At 41.6% G+C, this 17,386-nt stretch overlaps 1 protein-coding gene across 8 annotated transcripts in view; it reads left to right on the top strand.

The window, feature by feature from the left end:
- The window catches only part of TIAM1 (TIAM Rac1 associated GEF 1), a 381,899-nt gene that overhangs the window by 267,102 nt on the left and 97,411 nt on the right, over positions 1-17,386 (top strand). For all 8 annotated transcript variants that reach the window (XM_042955204.1, XM_042955210.1, XM_042955205.1 and 5 more), the window contains one exon: positions 1,900-2,072. In XM_042955204.1, the coding sequence (XP_042811138.1) occupies positions 1,900-2,072 (173 nt within the window). The remainder of the gene's footprint in view (positions 1-1,899; positions 2,073-17,386) is intronic.

Consider the following 17,386-nt stretch of genomic DNA (forward strand, 5'->3'; position numbering starts at 1 on the left):
AGAAAAATGGCGTCCCCTTTCCATTTTCTTTCTTATATTTATCTCTGAGTCTGTGTTAGCTTAAGAAGTAGAAATAGGTTCAGATGATTCTGCCATGTGTTACATGGGTTTCTGAAAAGACCTGAGATCTTCACAATAACAGGGATTATGGGAAAAACAAGGTTGGGGCAGACTACTCAATAGGTAAGTAATTCAATTATGTGCTTGCAACTTTTTAACCCAATGCTGGATAGACGGAGAGATAGATGGATGGACGGATAACTAAATCCGCTGCTAAAAATATTCACATAGTTCGCATCTTACTTTTTAGCAGTAAATACTACAGAAAACATCGGACTTCACCTTTAAGAAAAAAGAGAATATATGGGATACCTGAGTGGCTCAGTTGGTTAAGCGTCCAACTCTTGATACTGGCTCTGGTCATGGTCTCACAGTTTGTGAGACTGAGCCCCAAATCGGGCTCTGTGCTAAAAGCTCAGAGCCTGCTTGGGATTCTTTCTCCCTCTCTCTCTGCCTCTCTCCTGTGCATGCTTGCTCTCTCTCTCTCTCTTTCTCTCTCTCCAAATAAATAAATAAACTTAAAACAATTAAGATAAAAAAGTGAATATAACGCGAGCGGGTAGAAAGAGGAATCAAAATACCTGGATTATCGAGACAAGAACAGGAAAGAAGAAACCGTAAAGCCTAGGACCACCATACGGTAGGACTTGTGAGGAAAGCTTTTGGGAAACTCTGCCAAGGGAGAATTCGTGCAGTGCTTGGACATGGCATCTGCCACTGTGCTGTATTCGGCTGTGTTTGGGGACTTTGCATTTCAGCAGCTGTTACCATGTGAATGTGAAATATTATGGGCTAAGAAAAATTGCCTCTGAACTAATGTGACTTTTCCATCGATACCCATCATTCTGCGTTACTAATCACATATGCGCAAATTTACGTTATGGAAGAAATCCCTCTTACGGCTGAATAGATTGTACTTTCAGGGGCTTTGTCAGTCACATAAAGTGGGGCCCACGCTTTCCCTGAATGTGGTTTTGATTAGTTGACAGTAAATGTTCAGGTAGTAATTACTATGAAAGTGAGCCTCACGTTAAGGAGACCATGGAGGCCATTCACTGAAGCCACCTTGGCATAAATCTATGGGAGGTTTTTATTGTTTCTGTCTCATTAGTTTCACAGGGCCATTAAGTGCGGACCAGGTCTTGAGCACCTCCCCCCCCCCCCCCCCCCCCACCCCCCACCCCCCCCCCCCCGCCCCAGGCCTTCGTATGTGCGCCTGCCATTTTTTCTTTCAGTAGGAACAGGACATGGTTTATTTCTAGAGAACATTCTGTAGGACATATTTGAATAAAAAAACTATCATTTCTTTCCTTATCCTTAAAGCACCCAAAGCTAGTTTTGTGAGTTGTTTCCTCCAAGGGCCTAGCCAAGAATCCCCCAGAGTTGTGTTGCCTGGTTGTATATCATGTGAGCCACTGGGAAGGGACTCCAGTGGGCCAGTACTGATTGATGGTCCTCACACAGCCGTGGTTTTAGTTCTGACCAGTTGCGCTGGGTTCCTAGCCACCATTGGCCAAAGTTGCTGTAGGACTCCCATATGCCTATGAGCATACCTGTGATGAAACACTCTTAAGAGATTCAGGGTCTTTAAGAACTTGAGGGCGTACATGAGGGAGTCTCATGTGGCCTGAGAAACAGTGATTGAAAAATCTTTGCCTTTCTCTCAGTCCATCCAAGACTTCAGCACAAGCAAAACCCCATTCTTTTCTCCCTCAGTTTCCACGCACTTTAATTTCCAGCCTCTTCCTTGTGACGGGACACAGACAATAGATTCCTCTACCGACTTTTTTGTTGCACAAGCGTTAAATACTCACGCAGACCCCTGTTTTGTTTTCTCAGGGTGCACACTCTTCTTCTATGAGAGCGATGGTAGGTCTGGAATAGACCACAACAGCATCCCTAAGCATGCCGTGTGGGTGGAGAACAGCATCGTGCAGGCCGTACCTGAACACCCCAAGAAGGACTTCGTCTTCTGCCTCAGCAATTCCCTGGGTGATGCTTTCCTCTTTCAGGTTTGTTGGGCGCTTCCCCTATGGGCATTTCAAACCTCCAAACCAGACATCTTCCTCTCCGGCCTGTGGTACCCCACCCTGTTTTCCTTTTCTAGTGGGTTTTTATCTTCTGCTCATTATAGAAACAAAAAAATGATCCATGACAAAATAAACATCTGTATTGAACTCAGAAATGAGAGAAGTCACCCAGAAGGTTCCATGGGAAGACTACGGAAGGATGTGAGTTGAATTTGAGAGGCTTGCGCTCTTTGCCGTGGGTTGAAGGATTCGTCAATGTAGTCTCAATACCATTTGTGAAGAGCTTCAGAAAAAGATGATGAATTCCTTAATTTAGAAATGATTTGAGCTGTCAAAATTTTTCATCATAATGTTCTCTTCTAACATTACTCATAAAATAAAACAGTGACTTCCCAGAAATGACTAGCTGTACCCGAATATTTCCTCATCTTATCAGAAATTTGTACCCAGTGTTCTTGAAGTTGGAGTGTTAATTGTGTTTAAAAAAAAAAAAAAAACGAACCTGCTAATCACTGCAGGGTTAACATTTGCTTTTATAGGGAATTGTTTGAGTTTGGTGGGTTGTGATGCATTCTTCCAGAACTTCTTGCTGTGGTAGTTAGGAAGGCTGCCCTCGTTTATTTCCATAATGCAGAAATTCCTGCAACTGGTAGTCTGTGCTTCCTACATGCTTCTCATGGTGCTATTGAGAACAAGAAGATTTTGACACAGTTCGTGCTCTCAAAAGTGTTCATATATGACATGGGAGATAGACACAGGGATAGATCTTTGTAGTATAGGAAGGCCTGGTCATGAATATTAAAGGATGAATTGGGGCAATGGACAGTGAGAATATTCCATGCAGAAAAGAGAGCTGGATTAAAGGCGTGGGAAAGAATAATAGGTTATTTCACCGAGTTTCTGGGTTTGGCCCCTAAGTTATTTGCATTTGGGCAGTTAAAGTGAGAAATATAAAGTGGTCATTTGTGTGTGGACAGCATCTGTTTTTTTGTTGTTTTTTTTTTTTTTCTTTAAATCAATGAGGTAAAGGGGCGCCTGGGTGTCTCAGTCGGTTAAGTGTCCGACTTCAGCTCAGGTCATGATCTCAAGGTCCGTGAGTTCGAGCCCGTGTCGGGCTCTGTGCTGACAGCTCACAGCCTGGAGCCTGCTTCGGATTCTGTGTCTCCCTCTCTCTCTGACCCTCCCCCGTTCATGCTCTGTCTCTCTCTGTCTCAAAAATAAATAAACATTAAAAAAAATTTAAAATCAATCAATCAATCAATCAATCAATGAGGTAAAGCACACATAAAGGGTACCTGGGTGGCCAAGTTGGTTAAGTGTCCGACTTTGGCTCAGGTCAGGATCTCATGGTTCATGAGTTCAAGCCCCACATCCGACTCTGTGCTGACAGCTCATAGCCTGGAGCTGCTTCAGCTTCTGTGTCTCCCTCTTTCTCTGCCCCTATCCCACTTATACTCTGTTTCTCTCTCTCTCAAAAATAAGTAAACATTTTAAAAAATTACAAAAAAAGGACCTCCGCTTATTCCTCCTCCATCATTAAAATAATTATGATCTGGCGTGCCTGGGTGGCCCAGTTGCTTAAGTGTCTGACTTTGGCTCAGGTCAGGATCTCTTGGTTTGTGAGTTTGAGCCCTGCATCAGCCTCACTGCTGTCAGTGCAGAGCCCACTTTGGATCCTCTGTCTCCCTCTCTGCCCCTCCCCTGCTCTCTCTCACTCTTTCTCTCACTTTCTCTCAAAAACAAATAAACATTGAAAAAAAAATAAGAGTGTACAAAACATAAACGTATTGGTCAGTGAAATGTCACAGAATGAATACATAACCACCACCTAGGTCAAGAAACAGAAATTTCTAGCACCCTATAAGCCATTCCTCACCCACAGACACACATGCAGGCTACTAGTTGGATAGAGTAAATCTGGATCTTATCATCCAAGCCAGGACACTTTTGTTTATCTGGGAATGTCTGCATTTCTCCTTCATTTTTGAAGGATAGTTTTGCTGGATGTAGAATTCTCGACTGACAGTCTTATTTCAGTGTTTTGAAAGTATTCTTGTACTGCCATCTGGCCTCCATGGATTCTGATGAGAAATCAGCTTTTAATCTTAGGAGGATCCCCTGTATAGATGAGTTGCTTCTTGGGGCGCCTGGTTGGCTCAATTGGTACAATATGCAGCTTTTAAACTCAGGGTCATGAGTTCAAGTGCCACTTTGGGCATGGAGCCCACTCAAAATAAAATAAAAATCTATTAGATGAGTTGCTTCTCTGTTGGTACTTTGGGAATTTTGTCTTTGTATTTAAACAGCTTATGATATGTCTCTAGGTATTGATGTCTTTCAGTTTATTCTCCCTGGAATTCTTTGAGCTTCTTTGATGTTTAGATGCATGTGTCTAAACCACAATTGGAAAATTTTCAACCATAATTTCTTTAAATAGGTTTCTTTCCATTTCTCTTCTCTTTTAGGACTCCCATTATGTTTATGTTAGCAAGCTTGATAGTGCAAGTCTCTGAGACTGCTCATCTTCCTTCATTCTTTTTTTGTTCTGTTTCTTGGACTGGATAATTTCAGTTGACCTACTTCAAGTTCACTGATTCTTTTTTGCCAGTTCAAATCTGCTGTTGAGTTCCTCTGGTGAAATTTTCACTTCAATTTTTCTACATTTCAACTCTAGAATTTGTATTTGAATCTCTGAAAAAAATTTTTTTTTAATTTTCTATGGATATTCTCTGTTTGGTGAGATTATCATTCTTATGCTTTACTTCCTTAGACATGATTTGCTTTAGTCCTTTGGACATATTCAAAATAGTTGATTTAATGTCTTTGTTTAGCAGTCTACTATCTGAACTTCCTTAGGGATAGTTTCTATTAACTGTTTCTTTCCTTGTGTGTGTTCCATGTTTGGTTGTTTCTTTGCATGTTTCACAGCTACTTGGTTGAAAACTCCATGTTAAATAATATAATGTGGTGACTCTTGAAACCAGGTCCCCCCTCTCCCCCCAGTGTTTGTTGTAGTTGATTGTTGTGACTCTTGCTTGTTTGTTAAGTGCCTTTCCTGAAATCTATAAAACATTTATTCTTTGTGATGTGTGGCTACTGAAGTCTCTGCTCAGTTAGTTTAGTAGTCAGCAAATGATTACAAAGATTTCCTTAAATGCCTGGAAGCGATTAGACATCCATTCTTTCCCAAGGACTTCTATGTCTTCAACACTCAGACAGCTGATTAATAACTTGCCTTAGCCTTCACCTCTGCTTGCACAGAGTCTCAAGGTCAGCCAGAGGGGTGAGGGTAGGGCCTTCTTAGGGTTTTGTGAATGTATGCACAGTCTTATACATGTACATGACTTTCTAGATTCCCTGGACTATGGATAGCTTACGAATATCTTATTCCCCAGCTATTAAAAAACTTCCCGGGGTGCCTGAGTGGCTCAGTCAGATAAGTGTCTGACTTCTGCTCAGGTCATGATATCAGCGTTTGGGGGTTCGAGCCCCATGTCCAGCTCTGTGCTGACAGCTCAGAGGCTGGAGCCTGCTTCAGATTCTGTGTCTCCCTTTCTCTCTGCCCCTCTCCTGCTCTTTCTCTCTCTCTCTCTCTCTCTCTCTCTCTGTCTTTCTGTCTCAAAAATAAATAAATATTAAAAAAAAAGTTTCTTGGTTAGCTTCTTTTCTTGCCCCAACTGTCATCACTGTCTCAGGCAGCTGTGATATTAAACAGTTGTTCCTGATTAGTTTTCAGAAACTCCCCTTGGAGTAATGACTATCTGCACAAGTGAGTTCTGAGGTCAAATAGCAACAAGCCCTGTGAATGGGGGTTTCCTGCGAACTGTCATATGTCAAATGATGACAATTCTTTGAGGACATTGTTTTGTGGGAGCTCACTGCCCCCTCCAGTGATTGCTAGGCCGCTGTTTTTCACGTGCTTGTGGAGATGGGGAGATGAAGACGGGAATAAGGCAAGCGAAAATGTCCTCAAACCTTTCTGTTCTGAGACTCAGCTATCGCTTTTTTCCAATAGAAGCACCTGATTGTTGCAAGACCTAATTAATTGCTGGAGCTCTGAAAAAGCCAATTTTGAAGATTTTTGCTGATGTTACTGGTTTCACAGAGGAGCAGTTTTTTGAGGTCCTTTACTCTACCATTTCTACTGATGAACTCATCAGGACACTTCAGAGACTAGCCAGTTTTGAGAGATATGGCAGCTCAATAAACAATTATGCCAGGATAACGGGTATAAATTGCAACAGATCCAGGCTACCTGGGTTGTGTAGCATCCTGTCCCTGGGTACATTTGGGTTGATCCCAATTTGGAGGGACCATGAGCAGTATTGCTAGAGTAAGCTTGTGTCTGTGTTCAGGATATGTTTGTCCACATTTCTGCTGGCATATACCTAGGATTGGTATCGGTTTGTCATGGGGTCAATGTACGCATTCGTTTTTTTTTTTTTAATTTTTTTTTTTTAATATTTAATTATTTTTGAGAGAGACAGAGATAGAATGCGAGTGGGTTAGGGGCAGAGAGAGAGGGAGACACAGAATCCAAAGCAGGCTCCAGGCTCTGAGCTGTCAGCACAGAGCCCGACGCAGGGCTTGAACCCACGGGCCTTGAGATCATGACCTGAGCCGAAGGCGGAGGCTTAACCGACTGAGCCACCCAGATGCCCTGTGACTTTTTAATTTTAATGTATATCATTTCTCAGGTCTTCCTTAATGGATAGTGCTTTTGTGTATCCTATTTAAAAAATCTACATGCTCTGAGTCATGAAACTATTCTTCTGTATCGCTTATTGACCACTGTTTTTCTGCATCTGGCATCACTTTTTATTATTTGGATTTCTTGTATATGAGGGAATAGCTAACTAGAGCTAACAATGACGACAATAACAATATTATGTGATATCAGCGGCCATCTTTTACTGAGCCCTTCTTGTATGCCACCATCTTGGAAAGTGTTTTATAATGTGAGTCACATATAATTCTTAAAAATTTTTTTTTTTAAATGTAAGTATAGTTGATATATCATAGTTTTAGGTGCCACCATGGTTATTCAGCAGTTCCATACATTAGGCAGTGATTGTCACCATCAGCATAGTTCCCATCTGTCACCCTACAGCATCATTGCAGTATGATTGGCCATATTTCCTATCCTGTACTTTCCATCTCCATGGCTTATTTATTTTATAAATGGAAGTTTATACCTCTTCATCTCCTTCACCTGTTTTGCCCATTCCCCTTCCTCCACCCCCCAGGCAACCACCAGTTTGTTCTCGGTATTTATGGGTCTGTTTCTGCTTTTGTTTGTTCGTTTGTTTTATGTTTTTCAGTTCCACATGAAAGCAAAATCATAAGTCACATTTAATTCGTACAGCAATCAGTGAGTTGGATGGTATATCCATATTTTAGCCAATTAATGTGGACTGTGTCTCCCATTTGGTGAAGCTGAGGCTTTTATAAAGGCTAATAATTAGACACCAAGTGACACAGTCACTGAGTGTTGGCTGGCTTCAAACCAAGCCCCTCTTTCTCTAAAATCTTTTACTGTCTAAGCATACTATTTATCTTATTTCTATTACTGTTTACCCTAAGAAGAACATGGGCAGGAATCACTGACCACAGTCAAAAGGGTCTGTTTCTCATTCTTAGAATTAAGCCATTCACTGGGGAATATTTCAATATTTCAGCCATTCTTGCCTCACTACGCAGTTTAGATGATAATCTAATCGGTTTCAGGATACTCATTTTACTTACACTCTGCTGATGTGAATTCCTCTTGAAAGGACCGTCTTGGCCATAAAATTGCTAGTACAATCTAAGTATCCAATAGGTCACGTTGAATAAAATTCTTTTGTGGCAACATAGGACCTATTCATGAAAACCTCTGTGTCCTCTTGTGGTGGTGAAATTTTTAGGCTACTTACGTGGGATAGAGCACAAAATGAACCTTTTCAGAAGAAATTACTGCTGTTCAGGACCTATGAGGGCATTTTCTACCTTCTACTTGTTGTAATCCACATGACTCTAGAGGGGCTAGGTTTGAAAGAAACCTGTGTGTGTAAGGGGTGAGGTTAACACAAGGGAGATCAACCACGATTATGGAAATAATTTGTAGGTTATTCCAGCCCCGGGGCTCAATTCACTGTGCGTGGTTTACAGAGCCAGTGTGCTGCTGATTTGATGCTGTTATTCAGATTTGCCCATGGTAAGGAGATTCATGCTACCAGCAAAAGCAAAAAAGGGGTTTTATGGGCAGGATGGGGGCGGGAATGGGCATGAATATTAGAGCCACTTGCGTAGAAGAGGTGCTATGCTGTCTGCAAAGGGAGGCTATAGTTCCTGCATTGAAACTGCTTTAGAGACTTCCCTCCAACTGGAAGGCAGAACCAGCATCTACCACGTACGAAGTACAGTTTCCTCTTGGGGCCTTCCTTTGTCCATTACCGCTGGGTGTTACATACAATTCCAAAAAGCTCCATGACTTTTATGGTAACATATCCTAATATTCGGTTTTTATTTCTACATCACATGTCTTAGGAACATAATTAGCAGGCCGGGTAAGAATGACTCCTGACTGGATGGAAAATCATATGCAATGATATATCTAAAGAAGTGTGGAGAATATCTCCGTGGGGGGACTGCCTTTCTATAGAAAGTTTTTGTATCATTTAGAAAGTCACTTGTGTGAGGGTATAGTATGCGTATGAAAAAGAGACTAGTGAACAAAAGAATAGTATTTACTCCATTATGGTGAGTTGGGGATTGGGTGTAATAATCCAAGTCAGATGTCTTATAGATAGCAGATGCTCATTATTTTTAAAATAATTTTTTAAATAATATTTTTTAAATGCTCATTATTGTTTTGAGAGAGAGAGAGAGAGAGAGAGAACAAGAGGAGGAGGGGCAGAGAGAGAGGGAGAGAATCCCAAGCAGGTGGCTCTGCACTGGCAGTGCTGGGCTCGAACTCCTAAACCACGAGATCATGACCTGAGCTGAAATCAGGAGTTGGATGCCTAACGGACTGAGCCACCCAGATGCCCCCAGCAAATGCTCATTAAATGTTATAGTTGCATTTTAACAATAAAGAAAAAGTGACTAGTTCCTTTTATTTCTGTTAAATAAGGATCTTGGGGCGCCTGGGTTGCTCAGTCGGTTAAGCGTCCGACTTCAGCTCAGGTCACGATCTCACGGTTCGTGAGTTCGAGCCCCGCGTCAGGCTCTGGGCTGATGGCTCAGAGCCTGGAGCCTGCTTCCGATTCTGTGTCTCCCTCTCTCTCTGCCCCTCCCCCGTTCATGCTCTCTCTGTCTCAAAAATAAATAAAAACGTTAAAAAAAAGTATTTAAATAAGGATCTTTACAGAAGTTGAGTGTGGCTTCCCTGGGAAGAAGCTAAGGCTTTGAGTTTTATTAGGGCTCTTAGGCTCTGGATGGTTATCCTGAAGTGCCACATCTGGTTCTATGTGGACTTGACAAAAGTCACTGGCACACATGTCCTGAACAAGGCCAGCCAGATTGAGGAAAATTCTGGAAGTCATCTTTTACAAAGAGGCGTGAAGTGGACTTGGTAGATACTCCTCCTTGTAAATAGTTCTGGAACCCAACACCCTGTCTCCCTTGAGGTCAGTCCTGTGCAGCCTCCCTGCAGTATGGTTCCTGCTCTTCCCATTTTCTTCCACAATGCTAGTGTCAGTTCCTTAATTTATTAGGAACCACACCTAACTGTTGGCTCATACTGAGCTTGTGGTGTATCAAACCCATAGAATCAACTCTTACAAGGTCTCTACCGTCCTATTTTAATAGATGTTTCCAGAACTCTAAGTGCAGAAGTTAAATTGACTTCTTTGAGATTTTATGTTTGTGGTTTCTGTCCTTCTAATGAACTTGTTGAAATCATCCTGGATCCTAATTTGGTCTTCCCTCTAACTTCATGCTTTCTGCAGATAAGATAAACTGGATGTTTGGTCTTTGTTCTTTCTGTTGGTTTAAATGCTCCCTTAGTCTATAGCTAAGTCCTGTTTTCTCATCACTGTAGATCATTCTCCCTGCCCCTAGCCAGTTTTCTAAAAAGTTTAGAAATATTTACCTTTGGTTTTGACATGGATTAGTTGTGAAGAAGGGTGAACTCCTAAGATGTGTGGAGCCCCAGGCAAAATTTTTTATCTATATGGAGAATTTGACTCACCCCATATCAACTTTTCAAACCATTCTGGTGGCTCATCTCATGCAGTCTAGTGAAAGAAATACCACATAGGCTATTGGGAACAACCACTAGGCATCGACTCATGTCCAAGAGCTCCTTAGCATACATACCTTATTGAACTCCCCAAAGGGAAGCAAGTGTACTGGGTGTGGAGGGTTCCTCCTGGACCCTGTCCTTTTCAGGCACCAGAAGGGCTATTTTCAAAATATGGGGCTCCATTTGCCTAGCTCTTAGGAGAGTGTTGATGAAGAGTATAGATGTTGAAGTACAAAATGAATACACAGGGCAGTAAATGTTTACAGCACATGCCCTACTATTAGTGTGTTCAGATATTTCCTCACGTATGTTAAAAGGACAGTGAATATAATTGTGGCTGAGCTAGATTTTAGTATATGATTTGTATACTATTATGTATTATCCAAATAATATATTACTGACACTATTCATCTTCCTTTTCTCATTATTTGAAATTCGTATAAAGTCAATATGAGCACATAGTTTTAAAGAATTTAATTAACCTTAAAAGAAAAATTAAGGGGTGCCTGGGTGGCTCAGTCGGTTAAGCGGCCGACTTTGGCTCAGGTCATGATCTTGCGGTCCGTGAGTTCGAGCCCCGCGTTGGGCTCTGTGCTGACAGCTCAGAGCCTGGAGCCTGTTTCGGATTCTGTGTCTCCCTCTCTCTGACCCCCCCCCTGTTCATGCTCTGTCTCTCCCTGTCTCAAAAATAAATAAAACGTTAAAAAAAATTAAAAAAAAAAAGAAAAATTAAGAGTGAAATTCTTATCCTTCTTTAACCTCTTCCCCCAACCTTAGTCCTCCAAAGTAACTATGTTCAATTATTTTAGCTAGGTTTTTTTTTGTTTAGTTATTCTTTTTCCCCTTGCATTTACCCTCATTTCTCATTAACATGTTTATAGTATTTTTAAATTAACTTTGGACATTAACTACTTTCTGTGATGACAGATGAATATTTAGCTATATTATATATGAATTCTCCTTTCTTCATGTTCCTATATAGTTATATGAACATTTAGGATTAAATCAATAGTCTCTGTTATACTGTTAGGGTGTTCCATGCTATGACCATATAAATAATATTAGCTACTGGGCCAATTAGTATACTATCATTTGATTTCCTTTCTTGAACAACTTCTTGTTTGTTTTTTTTTTTCCTGTAGTTAATGCCTGCCTCTTTTTTTCTGCTCCATTTATTTACTTTTACACTTACTTAGCAGTATTTTCTACATCTGTACTTTATTACCTAGTTGCTTAGTACTGTTTTGTTCCCTGGAGACCACCTATCCCAGGTCCTTTATTGTCCTGCTCCAATCTGTTTGCCCTCTAGGCCACAGGCATAATAGTTACCTTGGATTTTCCTTCACCATCCTAGTTAGAATCTTGGATTGCAAGTTATCCTTTTTTCTCCTTTATTTTCATTAACGAACAAACCTGTAATAATTTCCTACAAAATGGTTCATATTTGAAAATGTCTTTATTCTATCTTTTACTTGAATAATCTTTGAGTAATTTGAAATTTTGGTTGGAAAATGTGCTTTGTTCACTTATTATCATTTCTGAATAATTTGTGTGTGCTTTATTTTCTCTTTTGAAGCTTTAGAATAATTTTCTATCACGAGGGTTATGATTTCTCAAAGAGATTTTAATTTTAGTTATCTTTTTTTTATTACTAAAAGCTTTCCCTCTCTCTCTTCCTTTCCTTTTCTCTCTCCTTCCCTTCTCCCTCCTACTTTTCCTTCCTTCCCCTTTCTCCCAGTCTCTTCCTCCCTCCCTCCCTTTCTTGTTCTCTCTCCCTCTCCTTCCTTCCCTCCTACCCTTCCTCCTTCTTTCCTTTTTCTCCTCTCCCTCTGTCCTTCTCTCCTTTTCTCCCTTTGTCTTCCTCCCTCCTTTCTACCTTATCATCCCTTTTTCAGTGTAACCTGTGCATTTGTTTATTGTTTATAGCTTTAGATTCTTTTGTGTCTCCATCTTTGGAGATGTTACTGAATATTCAGGAAATGTGGCTGCAGGCTTTGTTTCTCTTTTTTTCATGATGTATTTTCTTCTGTGTGCTCTAGTCTCTGCCTTTCATGCTGGAGGCTTTCATCAAATGGTGATTCTTCATTATCTGATCATATTTAAATGTGAAATATCAAAAAAGTGCTTGGATATTGTTTGTGCCATCTACTGGGGGCTTTTATAGCATGAACAGATGGTAAAACCTTTTTGTTGAGGGTGTCCATTTGACAGTATTTGTTGGCCTTTTCTGTGGGGCTACTCAGCTTTGCCAGAGATGCATCCTGCCCTTGCCATTTAAGTTGTCAGGCTTCCATTTATTCCCCTGTTTGGAGCAAAAGGTTCCTCCTCCTTTTGTGCCTGTCTTCCTAGAGTTTGGAGCCTCTCTTCCCCAAAGAATTTACCTTGGGTGGGTGAGGGGGTAGAGAGGTGAGGGAATAGGGAGGTAGGGAGGGAAGAGTGCCCAGTTTATGACTTTTTCCAGTGGATGAGGCAAGCCCCATATTGTTCTCTTTACACGTGTTAAAAATGATAGCTTACTGGGGCACCTGGCTGGCCTAGTCAGTAGAGCATGCGACTCTTGCTCTTAGGGTTGTGAGTTCAAGCCCCACTTGGGTGTAGAGATTACATAAGGAAATTTTAAAAAGTGATAGCTTACTTAAGCCTTGTATAAGTAGAATTCTAGAATATGTTAAAGAGAGAAATAATGAAAGAAAAGACTTTCAAGAATTCATACAGGAACTTCATTCCCAACTAACCTTTTAAAAACACATAACTTTATTCCCTTTTGTTGTTGTTCTTTTTAGATGGAAAAAAGAAGTTCAATCTACTTTCCAATTATTCCTGTGCTCCTATAAACTCAAATTATCTGAAATTTTAGTTTCCTAGATCTGGCATATATTCCCTAGTATTTCTCTCGTTTAAAATGAATTTCCCTTTTCCTGCCATTCACGTAAACCATTGATTATCTGAAATCACTGAGTACCCTCCATTCGGTTGGATAATTGAAGCTAGATCTATTTAAATACATAATGAATACATAAAGTGCATCTTAACTCTGCACTCAAAGAGGCTCTTAGGCAAAATGCATTTCTTTCTTCTGATTATATCCCTCTGTTGGCAAGAACTTTGTGTATTCCCTTCACTGAACTTTATACAGTTTTCATATCATCTCTAGAAGACAGAGGAAGAATCATAAAATTCCGTCTTGCTACCTGTCTGCTGCTGTTTGTTTAATTGAAGCTGATGACCGTGGAAGAAGTCAAGAGGATTCCACCATAGGGAGGGGGGTGTCTCTCCTTCCTGCCCTTTTAACCACTGGATTCTGACAGCCCTTTAGTAGACCCGATGTCCCTAATTAAACTTGCCTGCTTCAGCAAGGTAATGCAAAGGTAGTGGCTCTGAAAAGCTTTCTCTAGCATGTCAGAATTTAAATCCTGGGGAGTCCACACTGGGAAACATTCTATCAAGTTGGTGATCTGCTGTGAGCAGCTCTGGATTGTTAAGCCTATAAACTGCCACGAACTGTCCAGAGTTTTGTCTACTTAACTCGCTGTTGACAGCAGTCAGGTGGACTTAGCCCACCCTCTTTGTGTATGCCCCTGGGAACGGACAAGCCCTTTCAGAAAGCTCATTTAATGAATTGCGCTTCTTAGAAATAGATGTGGCTTAATGATAGAGAAAGGCCGAGACTGCTGCGTTGTTTATACAGGGCAGCAGGAGCAAAAGTTCTCTCTAATGGCACTGCCTTCAGCCACCGACAGGTTTCAGAGAAGCTTGGAGGCTCGAGGCATGCCGAATGGTTAGAACGAATGACGGGTAAATTTTTCAGGAAGCGGTGATCAGACTTCTGTGTATCCTTCTCTAGGTTATGGGGTTTGGTGCTTTTGTCTGTTCCTTAAAATTTTAGTTGTGGTAAAGTATACATGACATACCGTCTTACCTGTTTTTAAACGTACAGATCAGTGGTGTTAAGTACGTTCGCATCTTTGTACACCCGTCACCACTGTCCGTCTCCAGGACTCTCCTCGTCTCGCAAACCCGAAACTCCGAACGCTAATGCTCATTAGTCCCACCTTCCCCTGGCCCCTGGCAATCACCATCTTTCTTTATTTTAAATAAATAAATTTCGGGATAGCTGGTCTACCCAAAGTAAATAAACATCTTTCAAAGGATGTTTAGCTTCATTGACTAGTATCAGTTTCCTTTCTTTCCACTTCTTTTTTTTTTAAGATTTTATTTTATTTTTTATTAAAAACATTTTTTTTAATGTTTATTTTATTTTTGAGAAAGCAGGGGAGGGGCAGAGAAAGACACACACACACACACACACACACACACACACACACACACAGAATCCGAAGCAGGCTCCAGGCTCTGAGCTGTCAGCACAGAGCCCAATGCGGGCTTGAACCCACGAACTGTGAGATCATGACCTGAGCTGAAATTGAGTGCTTAACCGCCTGCGACACCCAGGCACCCCCTTTAAGATTTTATTTTTAAGTAACCTTTGCACCTGTCGTGGGGCTCAAACTTACAACCCTGAGATTAAGAGTCACACAGTCTACCGACTGAGCCAGCCAGGTGATTTCTTTCCACTCCTTAACTGGGGTGTAAACATAAACTCTAAGGCATCAGATTGGAGTATGTGCTGCCCTTGGCTGAGTTTGGCAGAGACCCTCAAAGGTGGAGGGAAGAAGGGGCCTGGGACCCTGCTTCCATTAAGTAAAGAGAGGAAAAGGCTGTTGTTCTATAAAACCTATCAGATTATGGCTCTTCTCGGAGGTTAAAAGTGTGTTCTATAGACTCTTCTAAAAACATTTCTTTACAAGGGTTTTTGAGCATAGCTAGTGCATCATCAGTCACGGTGGTTAGGTTATGCTCTAGAAAGGAGCAACCCTCATACCCCCATGGCTTACCACACCTCTTCATTGTCTGATGGGCATTGGCTATGAAGCTATATTTGTCCTGGACTTTCAGGGACCCAGGCTGACAGACGCTTCATCTCGACACCTGCTTCCATGACTGTAAGCCAAGGGACAAGAATGGGGGCACATCAGGCTTTTGTTTTGTAATGACACACGCCGCTTCTCCTCAAATGCATTGGCCAAAAAAACAAAAAACAAAAAAAAAACAAAACCAAGTGACATGGCCACACCGAACTTTAAAGGGAGCAGGAGAGTTCTATCCCCCTACATCCTTAGGAGGGGCTCCAAATATTACAGGTATAGCACTAATGACACTGTGGGGGCCCAGGCTTTGGGGTAATTGCTGAGAACTAGGGGTTCAGGGGCAGTGTAGCATATTTAATAAAATGTTTTTTTGAGCACAAAATTGGTAGAGATCGAGGTTTATAATAAATTACTGTGTTATCCCTCATTCTTCTGAGCTTTGGTTTCTCCATTCATAAAATTGCCCTGGGCCCCTTCTAGAGGCATATTTTTGTTTTAAAATTTAAGTTTGTGGGGCGCCTGGGTGGCTCAGTCGGTTGGGCGTCCGACTTCAGCTCAGGTCATGATCTCGCGGTCCGTGAGTTCGAGCCCCTCGTCGGGCTCTGGGCTGCCCGCTCAGAGCCTGGAGCCTGTTTCAGATTCTGTGTCTCCCTCTCTCTCTGACTCTCCCCCGTTCATGCTCTGTCTCTCTCTGTCTCAAAAATAAATAAACGTTAAAAAAAAATTAAAAAAAAATAAAATTTAAGTTTGTAACTTAAAAAGCAGAGCCTGTATCAGGGAATTTCAGCTCTTTCCATCAATTCTTCACATCTTATGTCAGACTTGTAGGGATTTCCTTTTCTTTGTGCCTTGGGGCGGGAGGAGTTTGGGAGTGGAGGGTTCTAATGGAGGCAGAGGTGGGCGAGGGGCAGCTGGCGGTGGCAGGGGTGGGTGGATGCTGACCTCGCTCTAAGCATCCACATACCTGGTATTTTTACAGGAGACACGGTCTCTCCTCCTCAGTAGCACATGCCGCCTCTGCACGGATTGCATCTGAAACGCTCCCAACAGTGTCCCTTTGTAATAGGTGAAAACACCATCTTTCCTAAAGTCTATAAAAGCTCCTTGTTTCCACTGAGCTGCATGTACCAAGGAGAAAGCATGTTTCAGCTCAAGGAAGCAGCTATTTTTATCAGATACTGCCTGACACCGTGGACGACAGAGACGTAGCCCCGTGAAAGGGTCACGCTGTTTGGGACTTCCATTGCAAAATTATAGGGGACACCTTTTAAAGAAAAATGGAATCTGAAATATATTATTTTGGGGGATAGCTACAGAGAAATTAGATGTAAATTTAGGGTAATATATCTTAGTGTTTTTTTTAAAAAAACTTTCTCTTAAAGTAGAATATCTACATAGAAAAGTACACCTTTTGATGGTGTTTGATTAGCTCGTACACCCACGTCATACATGCACATAACCAGCACCCGGACCGAGAAGCTGAACTTGGCCGGCACCGCAGAGCCCCCCGCCCCCCCTGGCTTGTGGGTTCTTCCATTTGCTCTCCACCCTCCCCCTGACACCTACCAAAGAGCTACTCTTCTGACTTCTCACATTGCTTTTGCCCATTTTTGTACTTTATATAAATAGAATCCTAGTCTATATTCTTGCACGTCGGGCTTCTTGTCCTCAGTGTGTGAAATTTATTCAGGTTGTAGTCTTTCATTCTCATTGCTGTATGGTATTTCATTGTGCGATTATACCACACTCATTTCTCCATTCTGCTGTTGACGGGTGTTTGGATAGTTTCCAGTTTGGCCCACTGCAAATTATGCCGCTATAAACATTTTGGCACCTATGTTCTGGTGAGCATATGAATGCATTTTTGTTGAGCATGTACCCAGGAGTGCATTTTTGGGGTCGCAAGGCATGCATATATTCACCTTTTTTTAGGTAGCTTCAAAGAGCTTTCCGAAGCACGTAGACCAGTTACTTCTCCAGCCAGCAGCCAGCATGCGTCGTAATTCTGGTTGCTCCGTATCTTTGCCATCACTTGGTATTTTCTTCCTGGAAGCTTTCCTTTTAGGAAAGAATCCTTACGAGATTCTTTTTCCATTTGAGCTGATACCTTCCCTAATAAATACATTTAAAAAAAAAGAAAG

This window comes from Panthera leo, chromosome C2 (assembly GCF_018350215.1).
Source record: "Panthera leo isolate Ple1 chromosome C2, P.leo_Ple1_pat1.1, whole genome shotgun sequence".
Taxonomy (NCBI): Eukaryota; Metazoa; Chordata; class Mammalia; order Carnivora; family Felidae; genus Panthera; species Panthera leo.